The 14,453-nt window shown below is 48.1% G+C and overlaps 1 protein-coding gene across 1 annotated transcript; it reads left to right on the top strand.

Annotated features, from left to right (window-relative positions):
- The first annotated feature begins 1,018 nt into the window (after nt 1-1,018).
- On the top strand, nt 1,019-2,032 carry LOC145820887 (uncharacterized). Its single transcript, XM_082917570.1, has 3 exons — nt 1,019-1,456; nt 1,539-1,637; nt 1,853-2,032. Exons 1-3 carry the CDS (start codon nt 1,019-1,021, stop codon nt 2,030-2,032), a joined length of 717 nt encoding a protein of 238 aa, XP_082773696.1.
- The last annotated feature ends 12,421 nt before the right edge of the window (nt 2,033-14,453 follow it).

Below are 14,453 nucleotides of genomic sequence, written 5' to 3'. Positions count from 1 at the left end.
AGGTAGTGGGACACCACCAACTCCTTTCATTTCTCATCTGCTGGGGATATGACTATGACCCCGTTCGACTTTGCCGTTTTGACCGGCCTTGTCGTGGGAGGCTGGGCGATCCCATATGACGAGGACATGGGCCAGTAGGAGGCCGCTTGGATTTTCTTACTGGGAGCTCGTCCACCGGTCGACCGATCCTCAGGCCGAGTCCGGTACACTTGGTTTTCTTCCCATTTCAGGCATACTGAGCCCGAGACTCTAGAGGAGATTACACAGTACGCCCGCGGGTTTCTGATGTTCCTCTTCGGGACCACTCTGTTCTCCGACAGGGGAAACACCGTTGGGCTATATCTGCTGGGTACCCTGGCAGACCTCACATAGGTTAGTCGGTATGATTGGGGTGGCACCAGCTTGGCTACCCTTTATTGCTATATGAGCGCGACCTCCAACGGACGGGGGAACATAGTCGGCGGCTACTAGAGAGCCTAGGAGGTACCTTCTGCCCTCTTGATTTATATTTCTGCTTTTTAATGTATGTATATTGTACACACGGCACACTTTATACTCTATCCTGACTTCATGCACTCAGCATTCTGTATTCTGATGGCTTCTGCCCCGTTTTCCGCAATTATGGGTTTTCGCATATTTTCTCATACTAGCGCCAGAGCTGGAGGTGGAGGCGCCCCTTGTGACCCCTTACTCACTTGTTTTCGAGGGCCAGTACCGGCCGTGGCCTTGGGAGACCCTTCTCTACCTACGGCAGTACTTTGATACGGTGCGGCCGTCAGAGGTAATCTAAAACTCCCCATTTCCAATGTTTTCATCTTTGGTTTATTCCGTGCATCTGCGATTTCTGATCAGCCTATGCATTGGTTACCCGCAGATTACCTGGCAGCCTTGGTTGCCTTTGGGTGGGGACCGTCGATTTCAGTTTGTCGAAGGATGGGGCTCTTCTCGGTATAGGATTTTGTTCAAGGGGCCAGTTGGTAGGGCCTGGTTCCTAGGGGAACGCTTTCTTCATCAGACTATGGGCTTTCCTGAGCCGAGTGTTTCCTCAGCACCTCCGGACGGTATGCGCCTTGCTGATAGGCTCACTCCCCAGGGTGTCATTGACGCTAGGCTGGGCACTGATGCACTGCTGTATATAGAGGACGGGGAGTACGCGACCTACCGTCACACCTATTTGATGCCTCTGTTGACAGGTGTCCGTACTCCCTCGAGGAGGTCCACTGACACGCCGTCTTTGAGTCGAGCCCGGGCTGCAGGTGCCCCTTCTACTAGCAAGGCCAGTACATCAAGAGGTGGGGCTGGACTGGTCCCCCCGATTCCTCCGACTTATCATCATGCCGGATGGCCAGACATGCCAACCGAGTTGACAGGATGGCGATACGGGACCTCCTACACGATTCCGATAGAGCCTCCCATGCCTGATCATCGATATGTCATTGATCCCGACTCACCGCCGGTATGCCCCACTGTTTTTCATCTATCATTCAAACACTTAGACATTCCTTTATTCACTGATGATTATGAGCTTGTATCTGCAGCCACCCAGAGAGTACATGGAGGGGGTGATCGGATTGGTGGCCTCACTTGAGGGCATGGTCTTGCGGAGAGAGGCGCAGCTGTCCGTCATGGGTTTCCAGGTACTCTTTAGTTTTCCCACATTTATCGTACTTCTGACGACATGTTGACCTTGAACATTTTACTGCTTTGATTGATTGTATGTGTAGAGCACATCTGACACATCACATTCATATACTGTATCTGCATGCATCCTCATTTCATGTAGTTTGCCTGCATCTGTATCTGATACACACATTTTGAGCTGATGTATTCAAATTGCACTTTTTATTTTCAGATGCCTCCAGTATATCCGCCACAGACCGGGCCATCTCGACCTTCTCGGGGAGCCGGGCCATCTCGGCCTTCTCGCGGGGCCGGGAGAGGGGAGTCGTCCCGCAGACGCAGGGTACACATCGTAGAGGAGGAGCCTGATGAGGACGAGGAGGATGAGGAGGCTACAGATCGTCAGTCATAGACCTCTGCTGACAGAGAGGAGGGTTCCGACCCTGGTTCCGGCAATGGAGAGGAGGCTGAGGAGGATCCTGAGGAGGATCCTGAGGATGACAGCTCCGACTCAGATGGTGCCGGTGGTGCAGAGCCTGTTCCGCAGAAGAGGAAAAGAGGGCCTCATATTCCTGCTCTTGAGAGCATTGGTGCAGCTGTTTCCTGCTTTATTTATCTTTTTTACTAGTAGTTGTAGCACATTGTACATTATTAGGTAGTTTTATTTTCTGTAAAACTTGTAGCTTTGCTGTAAAATGTTGTAACAAAGGAAGCATGATGGAATGAAACAGCTTTTTTTTGAAAAAGTGTTGTACTTTATGTTCTCAGCATCACATCGCATCATTTTGCAAGTAAAGAGATTGAACGGTAAATGTGCATTGTGTACGTGCCAAGTCAGGTAGCGAACCGACACGACAAACTAAACAACCTAATCTTATCGAGGAATAACAACAAAAACCTCAGCAAGTTTACAACTCGATAAGCAAAACACAACAAAATTGATAAACAAAGAGTAACAATTCAAATGCACAAGACTCGGCGACTCGATTAAACAAGACTCGGTAAACAAAACAGCTCGACCAACAAAACAACAACTCGATAAGCAAAACAACAACTCGATAAGCAAAACAACAACTCTATAAACAAAGTGTATTTCGGACGATCTGGGCGACAGGATGCATCCAAAACTGAGGAAAACTCACGCTTTCAATACTCTCAGTACATGGAAACGCTAGGGACTTTCTTCCAAAAGGGTAGAACTGGACCAAATACACAGATTGCAGCATGGCCGGCCACTTTTGGGAGTTGGCCGACCAGCTTTTGCATTTGAGAGGGGGAGAGGTGGCCGGCCTACCAGAAAAGGTGGCCGGCCGGCCATTTTGCTCAGGCACCACCAGTTTTTCGACACGTGTCCCTCCGAATAGTGCTTTATCCCCTTTAAAAGCCCCAGCTCCGTGGCTCATTCATTTCATCTCAGTTTTGCACCAAAATGGAAGCGTTTCTCGTCGAAAGTCTTACAGCTTGGATTGTTTCTCTAGACGGCTCGGAAAAGTTGAACTTCCGGGGTTTTGGCTTGAATGCACTATTCATGCTGAGCCGTACTCCGTTACACCTTCCCTTCCTTCATGCCGCGGCAAGGTTTTGGAACCCGGTAACTCATGTCTTTAGCTTCGGCGGGCAAGAGGTATGTCCAACTTTCGAAGATTTTCAAGCTTTGATGGAATCCGAAAGTTGCGAAGAGATCTTGCCTCAGTTTCACTTTGGTCATGCCCAAGCTTTAGGACGGATGTGTGGACTCACCATGCATGACGCTCGGTCTTTGACCTGTAATGGGGAATTGGACATCCTCGGATTGATTTATCGCTTTTCTGACGCCGGTGACCGTGGCGACCATCATTGGCAAGGTTTCCGACAACATGCCCTTTGCTTGTGTATGCTATCTCACTTTCTGCTTGTGTCGGGCTTTGGTGGGTCTGGCATTCGCCTGATTGAAGTTGCTCAAGGCTTGAAGGATGGAAATAGTTGTATTACGATGACACTGGCTGAGACGCTGATGGGCTTGGATGCTTTCCATCGCCGGGAGACGACCAGATTTGCGGGAAGTCCACTACTGCTGCAAGTAATGTTTCCTACCCTATCTCACATATGTAATGCTCACATCACTCGGCCCTCAGGCTCGGTTTTTCTCACAAAATCCTTGTCTTACTTTTCTCTCATCGCACATCTCTCTATTCTTTATTCTCTCATTTTTCATCCCTCCCCAGGTATGATTGATGGATAAATTGCAGGTTGTGGACTTTTGCCCAGCCTACTCAGCTCGCGGCTACTTCTTTTGACAATGCCTAGTTGATGCCCTTGATGAAGGATGGTGGTTCAATTGGATGTGCAATTTGTCTGCAGATCGCATCGCCTGGCGCTGCCCTTGGCTCAATCTCCCGGAAATGAGCTATAGTATGTCCTGACAGACTGGGATTCAGTTGATTGGCTTGACTCACTGTGTATTCTACTTTTCGTTCCGGTTCCAACGCCAGTTTGGTCATGATCAGACTTGCCCGTCAGAGGGGATAGAGTATCCGGCTGCCTTCCCAGTTCGAGGTGCACAGCTTGCCCGATATGCCACAGCGTGGAGGACGAGAGAACTCCTGGCCCCCGCTCCCACTTTCAGTTACACTTTGTCTGACGAGTGCTTGGATTGGCTCAACGAAAAGGCACAGATTGGACCCAGCTTGGCATCAGAGGCTTCGACCAGCTCTGGGAGGGGGCGCAGGGACACCTGACTTGACTATGTCCCGGATTTATTGCTTTATTAGTACTTTCAAGTTTTCTTTATGAATGTAATAAAAAGCAACTTCGATTGTATGCAATAGCAGGAGAACTCTGTTTTGAAAATCAATGAAATTGAAGGTTGTGGTACTGAAAATTTTCCGCTTTGGTCCAAAAATGGTCTTAGTTATAGAAAGATTAATTTGAACAAAGTCAGCTTTTATTAAAACTTTTCAAAACTATTTTCGATATGGATCAGAACTGGACACGCCTGAGATTTGTCACTGAGATGTACAACCCCGGATCCCTGCAACTGGAAAGTTGCCCCTAGTCTGAAGAGTGCTGCGGCACTGCATGGCAACGGAAAGTTGCCCCTAGTCTGAATAGCACTGCACCGGAGATTCAAATGGATGCTGATAGACAAAGATGACTGAGATGATCAAATGGACAAAGTTGATCGGGAAAAAGTTTATGGCTGAACTTCAGGATGAAGGTGCCTACGTATCCCGAAGATGGGAATCAAGCCTTACGTAGTCTAGGCTTAGGTTCACTCGAGTATTTTCACTCTCCTTTTACGCTCTAACTTTTTCCAAGGTCGCCGTTTGCGGGTTTTCAACCTTGAGAGCTCAGTTTTTATGTTTTCCAATTTTTCAATGCTCTAACTTTTGTCTAGGTCGCCCTTTCAGGTTTTCGGCCTTGCGAGCCTCTCAGGGGTAATATTTCTTCAACTTGTCCATATTGATTGGTTGTGAAAACTCTAGGCCATCTAGATCCATCAGAACCATAGCTCCACCTGACCAAATAGCTTTAATGATGTAGGGACCAGTCCAATTGGGTCTGAACTTGCCCCTTGGGTCGTGGATGGGAGCTCGGTTGTCCTTGAGCACCAAATCTCCTTCCTTTAGATTCCTGAACTTAACTTTCTTGTTGAAAGCCCAGGCAATTCTGCGCTGATAACCTTGAACATGGTACAGTGCTTTCAGTCTTCTCTCATCAAAGAGCATGAGTTCCTCAAACCTGCTTTGCTGCCAATCTGCTTCGGCTATTTGACACTCAGCCAATACTTGTAATGACGGAACCTCAATCTCGATAGGTAGAACGGCCTCCATCCCATAAACCAATGAATACGGAGTCGCTCCGGTAGAAGTTCTAATTGAAGTCCTGTAGCCCCACAAAGCAAATGGCAGCTTATCTGGCCAATCCCGGTAGGTTTTCACCATCTTCTGCAGTATGTGTTTGATGTTCTTGTTGGCGGCCTCGACCGCTCCGTTGGTTTGCGGCTGATATGTGGATGACTTATGAAAAGCCACGTTATATTTCTCCAACAAGTCAATCACTTCCTTCTTGAAGTGGGAACCATTATCTGAAATGACCTCATTTAGGACCCCATAGCGACAGATGATGTTGTTTCTGATAAATTTTACAACGTGCGACGCCTTCAACACCGCATATGATTGGGCCTCGACCCACTTTGTAAAGTAATCTATCGTGACTAGGATGAACTCATGCCCATTCGATCCCTTCGGAGTGACAGCCCCGATCACATCAATTCCCCAAACCGAAAATGGCCATGGCGAAGTCATGTTGTACAGCTTCGACGGCGGGATATTCATGCGGTTTGCATGAATCTGACACTTGTGGCATCGCCAGACAAAACCGATACAATCCTCCTCCATGGTGGACCAGTAGTAACCTTGTCTGAGGATCTTCCGTGCTAGCATTATTCCGTTCATATGTGCACCGCATTCTCCTCCATGGATGGCCTCCATCAAGCGCTTTGATTCCTCGGTTTCAACACACAGCTTATGCATTCCCAGATGACCTCTCTTATACAGCTTACCCCCACAGATGATGAACTGAACGGCCATTCTTCTGATTGCCCTTTTATCCTTGGCATTTACCCCTGGCAGGTATGCTTCCTTCTCCAAGAAATTCCAAATGTCATAATACCAGGGGTTTTCATCCAGAACCTCATCTATAGCAGCGATCGACTCATAGGCTGGCGCAAATTTCTGGTCAATGATGACTAGACGCATCCGGATTCCAAACGGGATGTCTATCATGGAAGATAGAGTTGCTAAAGAATCTGCGAAACTGCTATTCTCTCTTGGAAGATGAGCAAAGTTTAGCTTTTCGAACCGAGGAATTAACAAGTCCAAGGTCTGGTGATACATCATCATCTTTTCTTCTTTGTCTTTCCAGTCTCCTTTTGCTTGAGACACAACAAGGTTTGAATCCCCGATGACGTCCAACCGTCTTGCTCCTAGTTCCAAGGCTACTTCTAGACCGGCGATGCATGCCTCATATTCTGCTTCGTTGTTTGAGACTTTGAACCGGAGTTTGAAGGCTAGAGGGATACGGGAATTGTCGGGTGCTATTAGCAACACTCCTATCCCATACCCGTACTGATTTGACGCTTCGTCAAAGTACATCGTCTATTACTCGTCGTCAATGTGCAAAATGGTTTCGTCTGGGAATAAGTATTCAACTGCTTCACCTCCTTCCACTGGATGATCGGCTAAGAACTCTGCCACTGCTCTTCCCTTGACTGATTTACGTGTCACATATTTCAGGTCGAATTCGGAGAGCAACAACAACCAACGAGCTAGCCTACCCGTAAGTACCGGTTTCTCGAAAAGATATTTGATGGGATCGAGTCGCGAAACCAACATTACAGAGTGAGCTAACAGGTAGTGCTGCAGCTTCCTGGTAGCCCATACCAAAGCTAAGCAAGCCTTCTCCAATGGCGTATAGCGAGTCTCATACTCTAGCATCTTTTTGCTCAGATAGTAGATGGCTCTCTCCACCTTCTCCTCTGACTCTTGCGCGAGCATACAGCCCATTGTGGTCTCGGTCACTGAAAGGTATAATATCAACGGTTTTCCCGGCTCTAGTGGTGACAACACGGGCGGGTTCTGTAAATATTCCTTGATCTGTTCAAAAGGAGCTTGGCATCGGCCATCCCATTGGAATTTCTTGCCTTTATTCAGGAGACCAAAAATTGGTTCACAAGTCAAGGTTAATTTTGAGATAAACCGTCTTATGAATTGCACTTTACCTAGAAAGCCTCGCACCTCCTTTTCAGTCCTTGGTGGTGGCATTTCTAAGATGGCCTTGATCTTTGAAGGGTCGACCTTGATGCCCCTTTATGTAATCAGAAACCCCAGCATTTTTCCCGTTGTAACACCGAACGTTCACTTCTGAGGATTTAGCCGCAACCGAAATTCTCTGATCCTTCGAAAGAACTTTTGCAAGGCGGTGTAGTGGCCCTCTCTTTCTTTGGACTTGACAATCATGTCGTCCACGTACACCTCGACCTCTTTGTGGATCATATCATGTAATATTGTAGTCGCGGCCCGTTGATATGTAGCTCCAGCATTCTTTAACCCAAACGGCATCACTCTGTAGCAGTAAGTCCTCCACGGGGTGGTGAAAGCAGTCTTTTCCCTGTCTTCTGGTACCATCACTATCTAATTGTAACCTGAGAAGCCATCCATGAATGAAAGCAAAGCATGCCCCGCTGTGAAATCCACCAACTCGTCAATATGCGGTAAGGGAAAGTCATCCTTCGGACTAGCTCTGTTCAAATCCCTGAAATCTACACACACTCGGATCCTGCCATCCTTCTCTGGTACTGGGACGATGTTGGCTAACCAAGTCGGGTATTCGGATAGCAGCAGGAAGCCTGCTTCGATTTGCTTGGTGACCTCTTCCTTAATCTTGAGAGCCCAGTCGGGGCAGATCCTCCTGAGTTTCTGCTTGACGGGTCGGGCCTCGGGGTCAAGAGGGATCCGGTGCTGTACAATCTCAGGATCGATTCCAGGCATGTCTTCGTAGGACCACGCGAAAAAATCTTTGAAATCTTTTAATAAAGCGACTAAGCGCTCGCGTTCCTCTGAAGACAACGTGGACCCGATCTGGACCAGCAGCGGGTGCTCCTTAGTACCAATATTCACTGTAGTGATTTCATCAACCAGGGGTTTAACAAATCTTTCCTGCTCTTGTTCAATTAAACGTTGCAAAACCGGAGGAACCTCGTCCTCGTCGTTTTCATCAAAATTTTGAAAGTCTGAGTTAATGCAATAAATCAAGGGCACAGAAAAGTACTCAGAAACCACAGCTACTTGATTCTCATTAAGCACATCCAAATCGTCCGATTCCTCGGTTACAACAGACTTAAAAGAGAACGAAAAAGACGACCTGGACAAGATTGTAGCATCCGGGTTATCATCCCCAGGATTACCAGACTCAGACTCAGTCGAGCTGGAACCTGATTCCGACTCACAAGACTCGGTGGAATCAAATTCCGGCTCACTACCTGACTCGGTACTGCTGGACAAAAATCCCTCTTTATACTGCCAAATGAGAGAGGGTGCGATAGATGCATCCAAAATAGTTGCTGGCGGGCCCGCAGCTGTTCCATTCCCGATCACGCATACCGAGAAGTTATCCCCCAAGCACTCCTGGTCGATTGGAGGATCTGAAAGTAGACATGCCAGCGCTACCCCCATTTCAAGTTCGGTGCCCTCAGACTGCACTTTCTTACTCTGTTCAACCTCAGCTGATGGGTCTGTCTGCTCTTTGACAACGTCATCCCTGGATAGTTGCAGGTCAAAAAAGATTTCAAAACCAGGCACGCGCTTCCTCTCCGCATTCAGCCACGGCTCTGGGAAGCCACAAAATGGGAAGTCCTCCCCCTCTCGGACGAAGCGTCCGTTCAGGATACCCTGAATGGGTCGATGCATTAACTCAAAAGGTTTCCCTGCCTTCTTTGCTTTGGCTCTTCCAGCCATCTCTTTACCCTTCCTCACCCAGTCCTCTTTGGTGGGCAGATAACCCAAGCCAAAGGTATGCGGATTGTGCGGCACTTCGGCCAATGCTGCGGCGCCCTTCCGGCCACTCCTTCCTAATCCCATCCTGGGGATGTGTTGTAGCTTGTTCATGAGGTATACAGATTGAGCACTGACATATACTCCCTCATTAATAGCCATGATATTCTGCACAACCCGGGCCTCAGCCAGAGTAAACCCTGATAAGAACATATCCTCCATGCCGTGCTCGATTTCCAAGACTGGTGTAGACACTTCTGGCGGTGGATGGATTGATGAATTCCCGAAAACAATAGCTACCCCTTTCCCGTGAGGGTACTTCAGCATTTGATGCAAGGTGGAAGAGACTACCTTGACCTGGTGCAACCACGGTCGCCCCAAAAGTAGGTTAAAGGTTGCGGGAACGTCCAAGACATGGAATTCAATGTTGTGTTGTCCTGGACCAACCTGGGTCTGAATTTTGACAGTCCCCATCACCTCCCTACTTGTATTATCATAGGCTCTGATCACTTGAGTAGTCGGCACGAAGTCCACGGGCTTCAATCCGATCGCATATGCCGTCCTTGACGGGCATACATTAATGGCGGATCCCGTGTCGATGAGAACCATTGGCACCCACTTGCCTCTACATTCTACGGAGATGTAAAGGGGTATGTTATGATTTGCGCCCTCAGGCGGCAGTTCTTTATCTGAAAAGGTTAGTGTCAGGGAACCTCCTCCCGGAAAAACCAATCCAACCAGCTGCTCCGGCGTGGTGTCTATAGAAAGCTTGGCCTTGTCCATGGCTGAAAGGACAGCCTGTCTGTGCACTCGTGAAGCCATAACCAGTCCCCAGATGGAGATGTCTGCTTGTATCTTCTTTAACTGCTTCAGTACAGCCTCCTCTTCAAGCTGTTTCTCCTTCTGTTTCTCAGCTTCTTTATCCTTCCCAGATGCCTCTGGCTGGTCCAGGTGCGGGGGCTTGAAATACCGCCTGCTTCTCGTCATATGGTCGACCTCTCCGACATACCAGGTGTCATCTGGCTGATGGTTTCCCCAATCTTCATCTGTGTGGACAAGACATAAATCATTGTCTTCCCACCACATTCCGTCAGCGGCCAACAGACACCTGTCCGGCCCCGGTATGATCGTACTCGCAGTACCTTCAGCCCGCATGCCCGCAGCATCTTCTGTTCTTGTGCCCACAGCACCCTCGGCCCCTTCGTGGGCTTTTGCCTTCCTGATTCTCTCGGAATCCCAAAACTTTTCTTGTTCCACCTGTGTCAGTATAGTTTGTTGTTCAACTCTCTGTGCATTCACAATGCTCAAGTCCCGAGCGAAATTCTTCATACCGGCGCTCTCTGGCAATGTAATCTGACTTCCGGCCCTTCCGGCCACAGTTGATATTCTCGCCCCTGCCGGGCTCTGTTCTGGTTGGGACTCTTCCACCACATCCGGTTAATCATCCAGCCACCCAATGGCCTCTGCTGATTCCTCATAATCAAACCAGTTGACTGCCGCACCCCCTGATTCTTGGTCATCGAAAAACTGTAGGTTGGCAAAGTCCTCCTCCACAGCCGTCAAATCATTTGCCCCTTGCTCAAATCTGTTCTCCTGGATCACACACAGCTCTTCCTCCTCTGGCAATTCTATACCCAGCCCAATCTGGCCTGTTGACAAGATGTACTCATTCGGATCATAGACTTCCCCAGCAGAACTTTCAGACTGTTCAATCCCAGGCTCAACAATTCCATTCTTTTCTGAAGTCTGCTTTGCCCTATTTTCGATGGTCACCACTGTCGGCTCTGGTTGGGTTGTGGAGATGTCCATCATGCACAAAGAGTCGGTGCAGTCAGGAAGGAGCACCTCCGACTTGGGTAGGTGGGATGGGGTGATATAGATACTAGGATCGTAAGATGCGACCCCAGTTTGGATAAAATTGATTCTATTGGGAGGGGGAGCTTGGTTATGCGGTGAGAGAGGATTGGTTGTGACATTGGGTTTGTCGAGAGGCGCAATCACCTGCTTGTCAATAAGATCCTAGATCTCATGACACAATCTAAAACAACGGTCGGTGTCGTGACCGTGTTGTTGGTGATACGTGCAGTATTTTGCTGGGTCATGAGAGGGAGGGAGTGGATTTGGTAGTAGCCTCGGCTCCAGGGGCTTCAAATGCTTTTTCCTGATTAATACCCCTAGAGCTTTGGACAAGGACATGTATAAGGGTGTGAAGTTCTTTGGCCTCTGGGTTGGTATTTGGTGGTCTGCGTGTTGCTTCCGGATGCACCGGAGAAGGGCATGGCTGCCATGGGTCTTGGAAGGAGAGGGGGAATGGTGGTGACCATGCTCACCTCTGAAGCTCTTGCAGCTGCAGCGCCACTCGGGCCTGTATTGTTGTTACGGTTGAAAGTCCTCCTTGGTTGCTCCCTGTCTTGGTCGATCAGATCCTGTTTCATTGCATCTTCAATCTGTACCCCCATCTCGTGTATATCTGAAAAAATGGGGAAGGGGAGTACAATCATCTTTTGCATCAATTTTGGCTGGAGATTGCGCACAATCATCTTGATCTGGTCTTTATCGGTGGGCCTTAAAGTCATCATCGAGGCCTTCGCCCTCCACCGGGTTACGAAATCCGAGAAACTCTCCTTGGGCTCCTGCCTTGTTGTTTCGAGATCACGAGTTGTAATCTCGATTTGGGTGTTGTAAGAGTATTGCGCAACAAAGGCTTCAGCCATTTCATCCCAACTACACTTGACATCATCCTCTAACTTTGCATACCAGATGGCGGCTACACCCGACAGGGTCCGGCCAAATAGTGAAAGCTTCTGGGGTCTAGTTAGGCCCATTGGCCACAGTATATCTGAGAATAGTCGGAGGTGGACCATGGGATCCCCGGACCCGTCGAAGCGATCGATCTGCGGCATTTTAAATCTATCCGGTAGCATCACAGCCACATCGGTATATCCGTCTTCGATATTTGGAATAGCCTTTACCCCTTGTGATTTTTTAAAAAGCTTTTCGAGCTTGCTCAGTTTCAGTGCTGTTGGGTCTATTTCGAACTCGAAGGGAGAGTCCGATTGGTTGATAGGTGTAAGCGCCTTAGACAGTTGAGGCGGAAGTGGGGGCAGGGCTGGCCCCGTTGGAAGGTCTGTGTCCTCCTGGATGTTTTGGACATTTGGCAAGGTGTTCCGGGCATTTGGCAGGACATTCTGGACAGTTGGTGTCTACTCTGGTAACGGGATCCCTGGTGGGGGAGGAACTGGATGTGAGGCTGATGCTCCAGCTTGCTGCTGGAGCCGGGTAATTAGCTCCGCCTGCTGGGCCATGATTGTGGCCTGCTGTTTAGAGAATTTCGCTTGGCGGACAGCGTCCTCCTGCATTTGCTTCATGCTCTCTTGGAGCTGACGCATCATTTCCTCCATTCCGGCTACACTATGCTGATCCTGCTGACTGACTAGTATGTGTATTTCTATGGCAGAAACTAAAACCTCAGCCCGACTGTTCACTACTAGGGTAGACCACTGTTCTGGTAACCTCTGCTCAGACACACTGCGTTTTCTTGGCCTTCTTCTGACAACTGGGGGTAGAGAATGAAACACTGGTTGTCCGTCAACTAGATCCTCGGATCGATTGAGCCGACAACCTCTTGTCCAAAGTGCTTGGGAAATATCTACTGGGTCGGAAGCAATTATGCTAAAACTGCCCCTAGTAAAAAGGTAAATAAAGCAATAAGGAAATAAATAAACAGATAAACGGACAGCATAACAGCTTAAAGTAAATACACAACACATAGCTGGGCATAACAACACATGGTCGATAAGCTGGATACACATTGTCCTCAATCACTGATCATTATCCCTGAATCACTGTCCCCAAAGACTGAATCTGATACCCGCAGATAACTAATTCTCAAACACAGACTGATGCCCGCAGGCCTGATGCCCCAAACTCGCAAACTGATACATGCAACCCATGTAGAGACACACTCTGATAGCACATAACAGATAAGGGAGAGCCAAAACACCCCTATGTTGGGGTAGGGTTTTCTCTGGCCTATTTTGTTAGGAGCTAGGGTTTCACTACGCACACAGCGGTTTCAAACAACCTATAAACGGGTAAGCAACCTGTCCTAGTTTAGAATGGTCACTATAGATCCGAATATGCACTAGGTCGAATGGTCAAAAAGGGTGCCCCCGTAAAACCGGGGTTTGTGTTCCCATACTGGCAGAGCCCATAACCGGTCAGCCTTATGGTCATGCCTTGACAAGACAACCCTCCGGCAAACTGTTCAGGAATAGTAGATGGCAAACACGGTGTCCTAGGCGCACCAATGCACATGCAATGCAAAGAAACACACAAGTGTAGTAAAAAACAGATATCATGAGTTCGAGTTAAGTTCTCTAAATCCCCAGCAGAGTCGCCAGAAACTGTAGACGTCCCCGAACGCCCCGGGAGGATGAGTCCCGTTCTGTTCATTTGGGCTCACTACAGTTCGGACTCTCAAATTGTCACGGTTCTAAATCTGAACCAAAGAGTCCAAATCTGGCAAATCGTTTTGCGAAAACAAATTTTTTTTTTGAAAGAAGTGCCAAACATAGACTGCTTTGCCAAATACAGAGTCGCCACCTAAATATTTTATTTTGGAGAAATTTAGGAAACCCTAACTCGTTTGCCTAAGGCCACGTGTCCGTCATCACCAAAGTTGCCTCGGCTCGAGAACTTGGGTACAATTGGGGAAGGTCACTTCGTGAGCACCCCCGCTCGCCCGATCAAAGATCGGCCTCTACTAACCATGATATTTATTTTTGAAAATATTATGCGTTCTTATTCCGGTTATTAGCCTAGATTTACTATGTGATGCGCACAGCATACAAGTATAGACTGGATCGCCTGAATTGGAACAAAACATTTCATGTTTGTTTATTTGAAAATGGTTTGATGGTGCTACCCACAAGTAGGCTAAGACGTGGATTTGCCACCCTCGGGTGGGCTTAAAAAAAAAATATGATTTTGCCACTATCTAGTAGGCTTAAAACTCACAGTGAGTGAATTGTTCCAATCCGAATAACCCAAACTTTCACCCAGAGGCATTCAGGCAGTTTATATCACATAAGCATATAGCCTCATGGTAAACATGCTATCATGGCAGTCACTCACACGAGTGCAAGGATGCTAAAGCATAAAACTTACCGTGTACTCCAAGCCAAAACAGAAGCTAATTAGAAATCCATGCATGATCCTAACTATACAGAAATGCCTAATGCAACACATGCAAAATGCAACTAAGATAGGCTCGGCTTATTCTAAAGATGGCATGTGAAA

The sequence above is a fragment of the Camellia sinensis genome, chromosome 3, assembly GCF_055761805.1.
Source record: "Camellia sinensis isolate YWXY chromosome 3, ASM5576180v1, whole genome shotgun sequence".
In the NCBI taxonomy this organism is placed as follows: Eukaryota; Viridiplantae; Streptophyta; class Magnoliopsida; order Ericales; family Theaceae; genus Camellia; species Camellia sinensis.
Note: the sequence above shows the minus strand (reverse complement) of the source record. Positions and strands in the feature narration are given on the sequence as shown.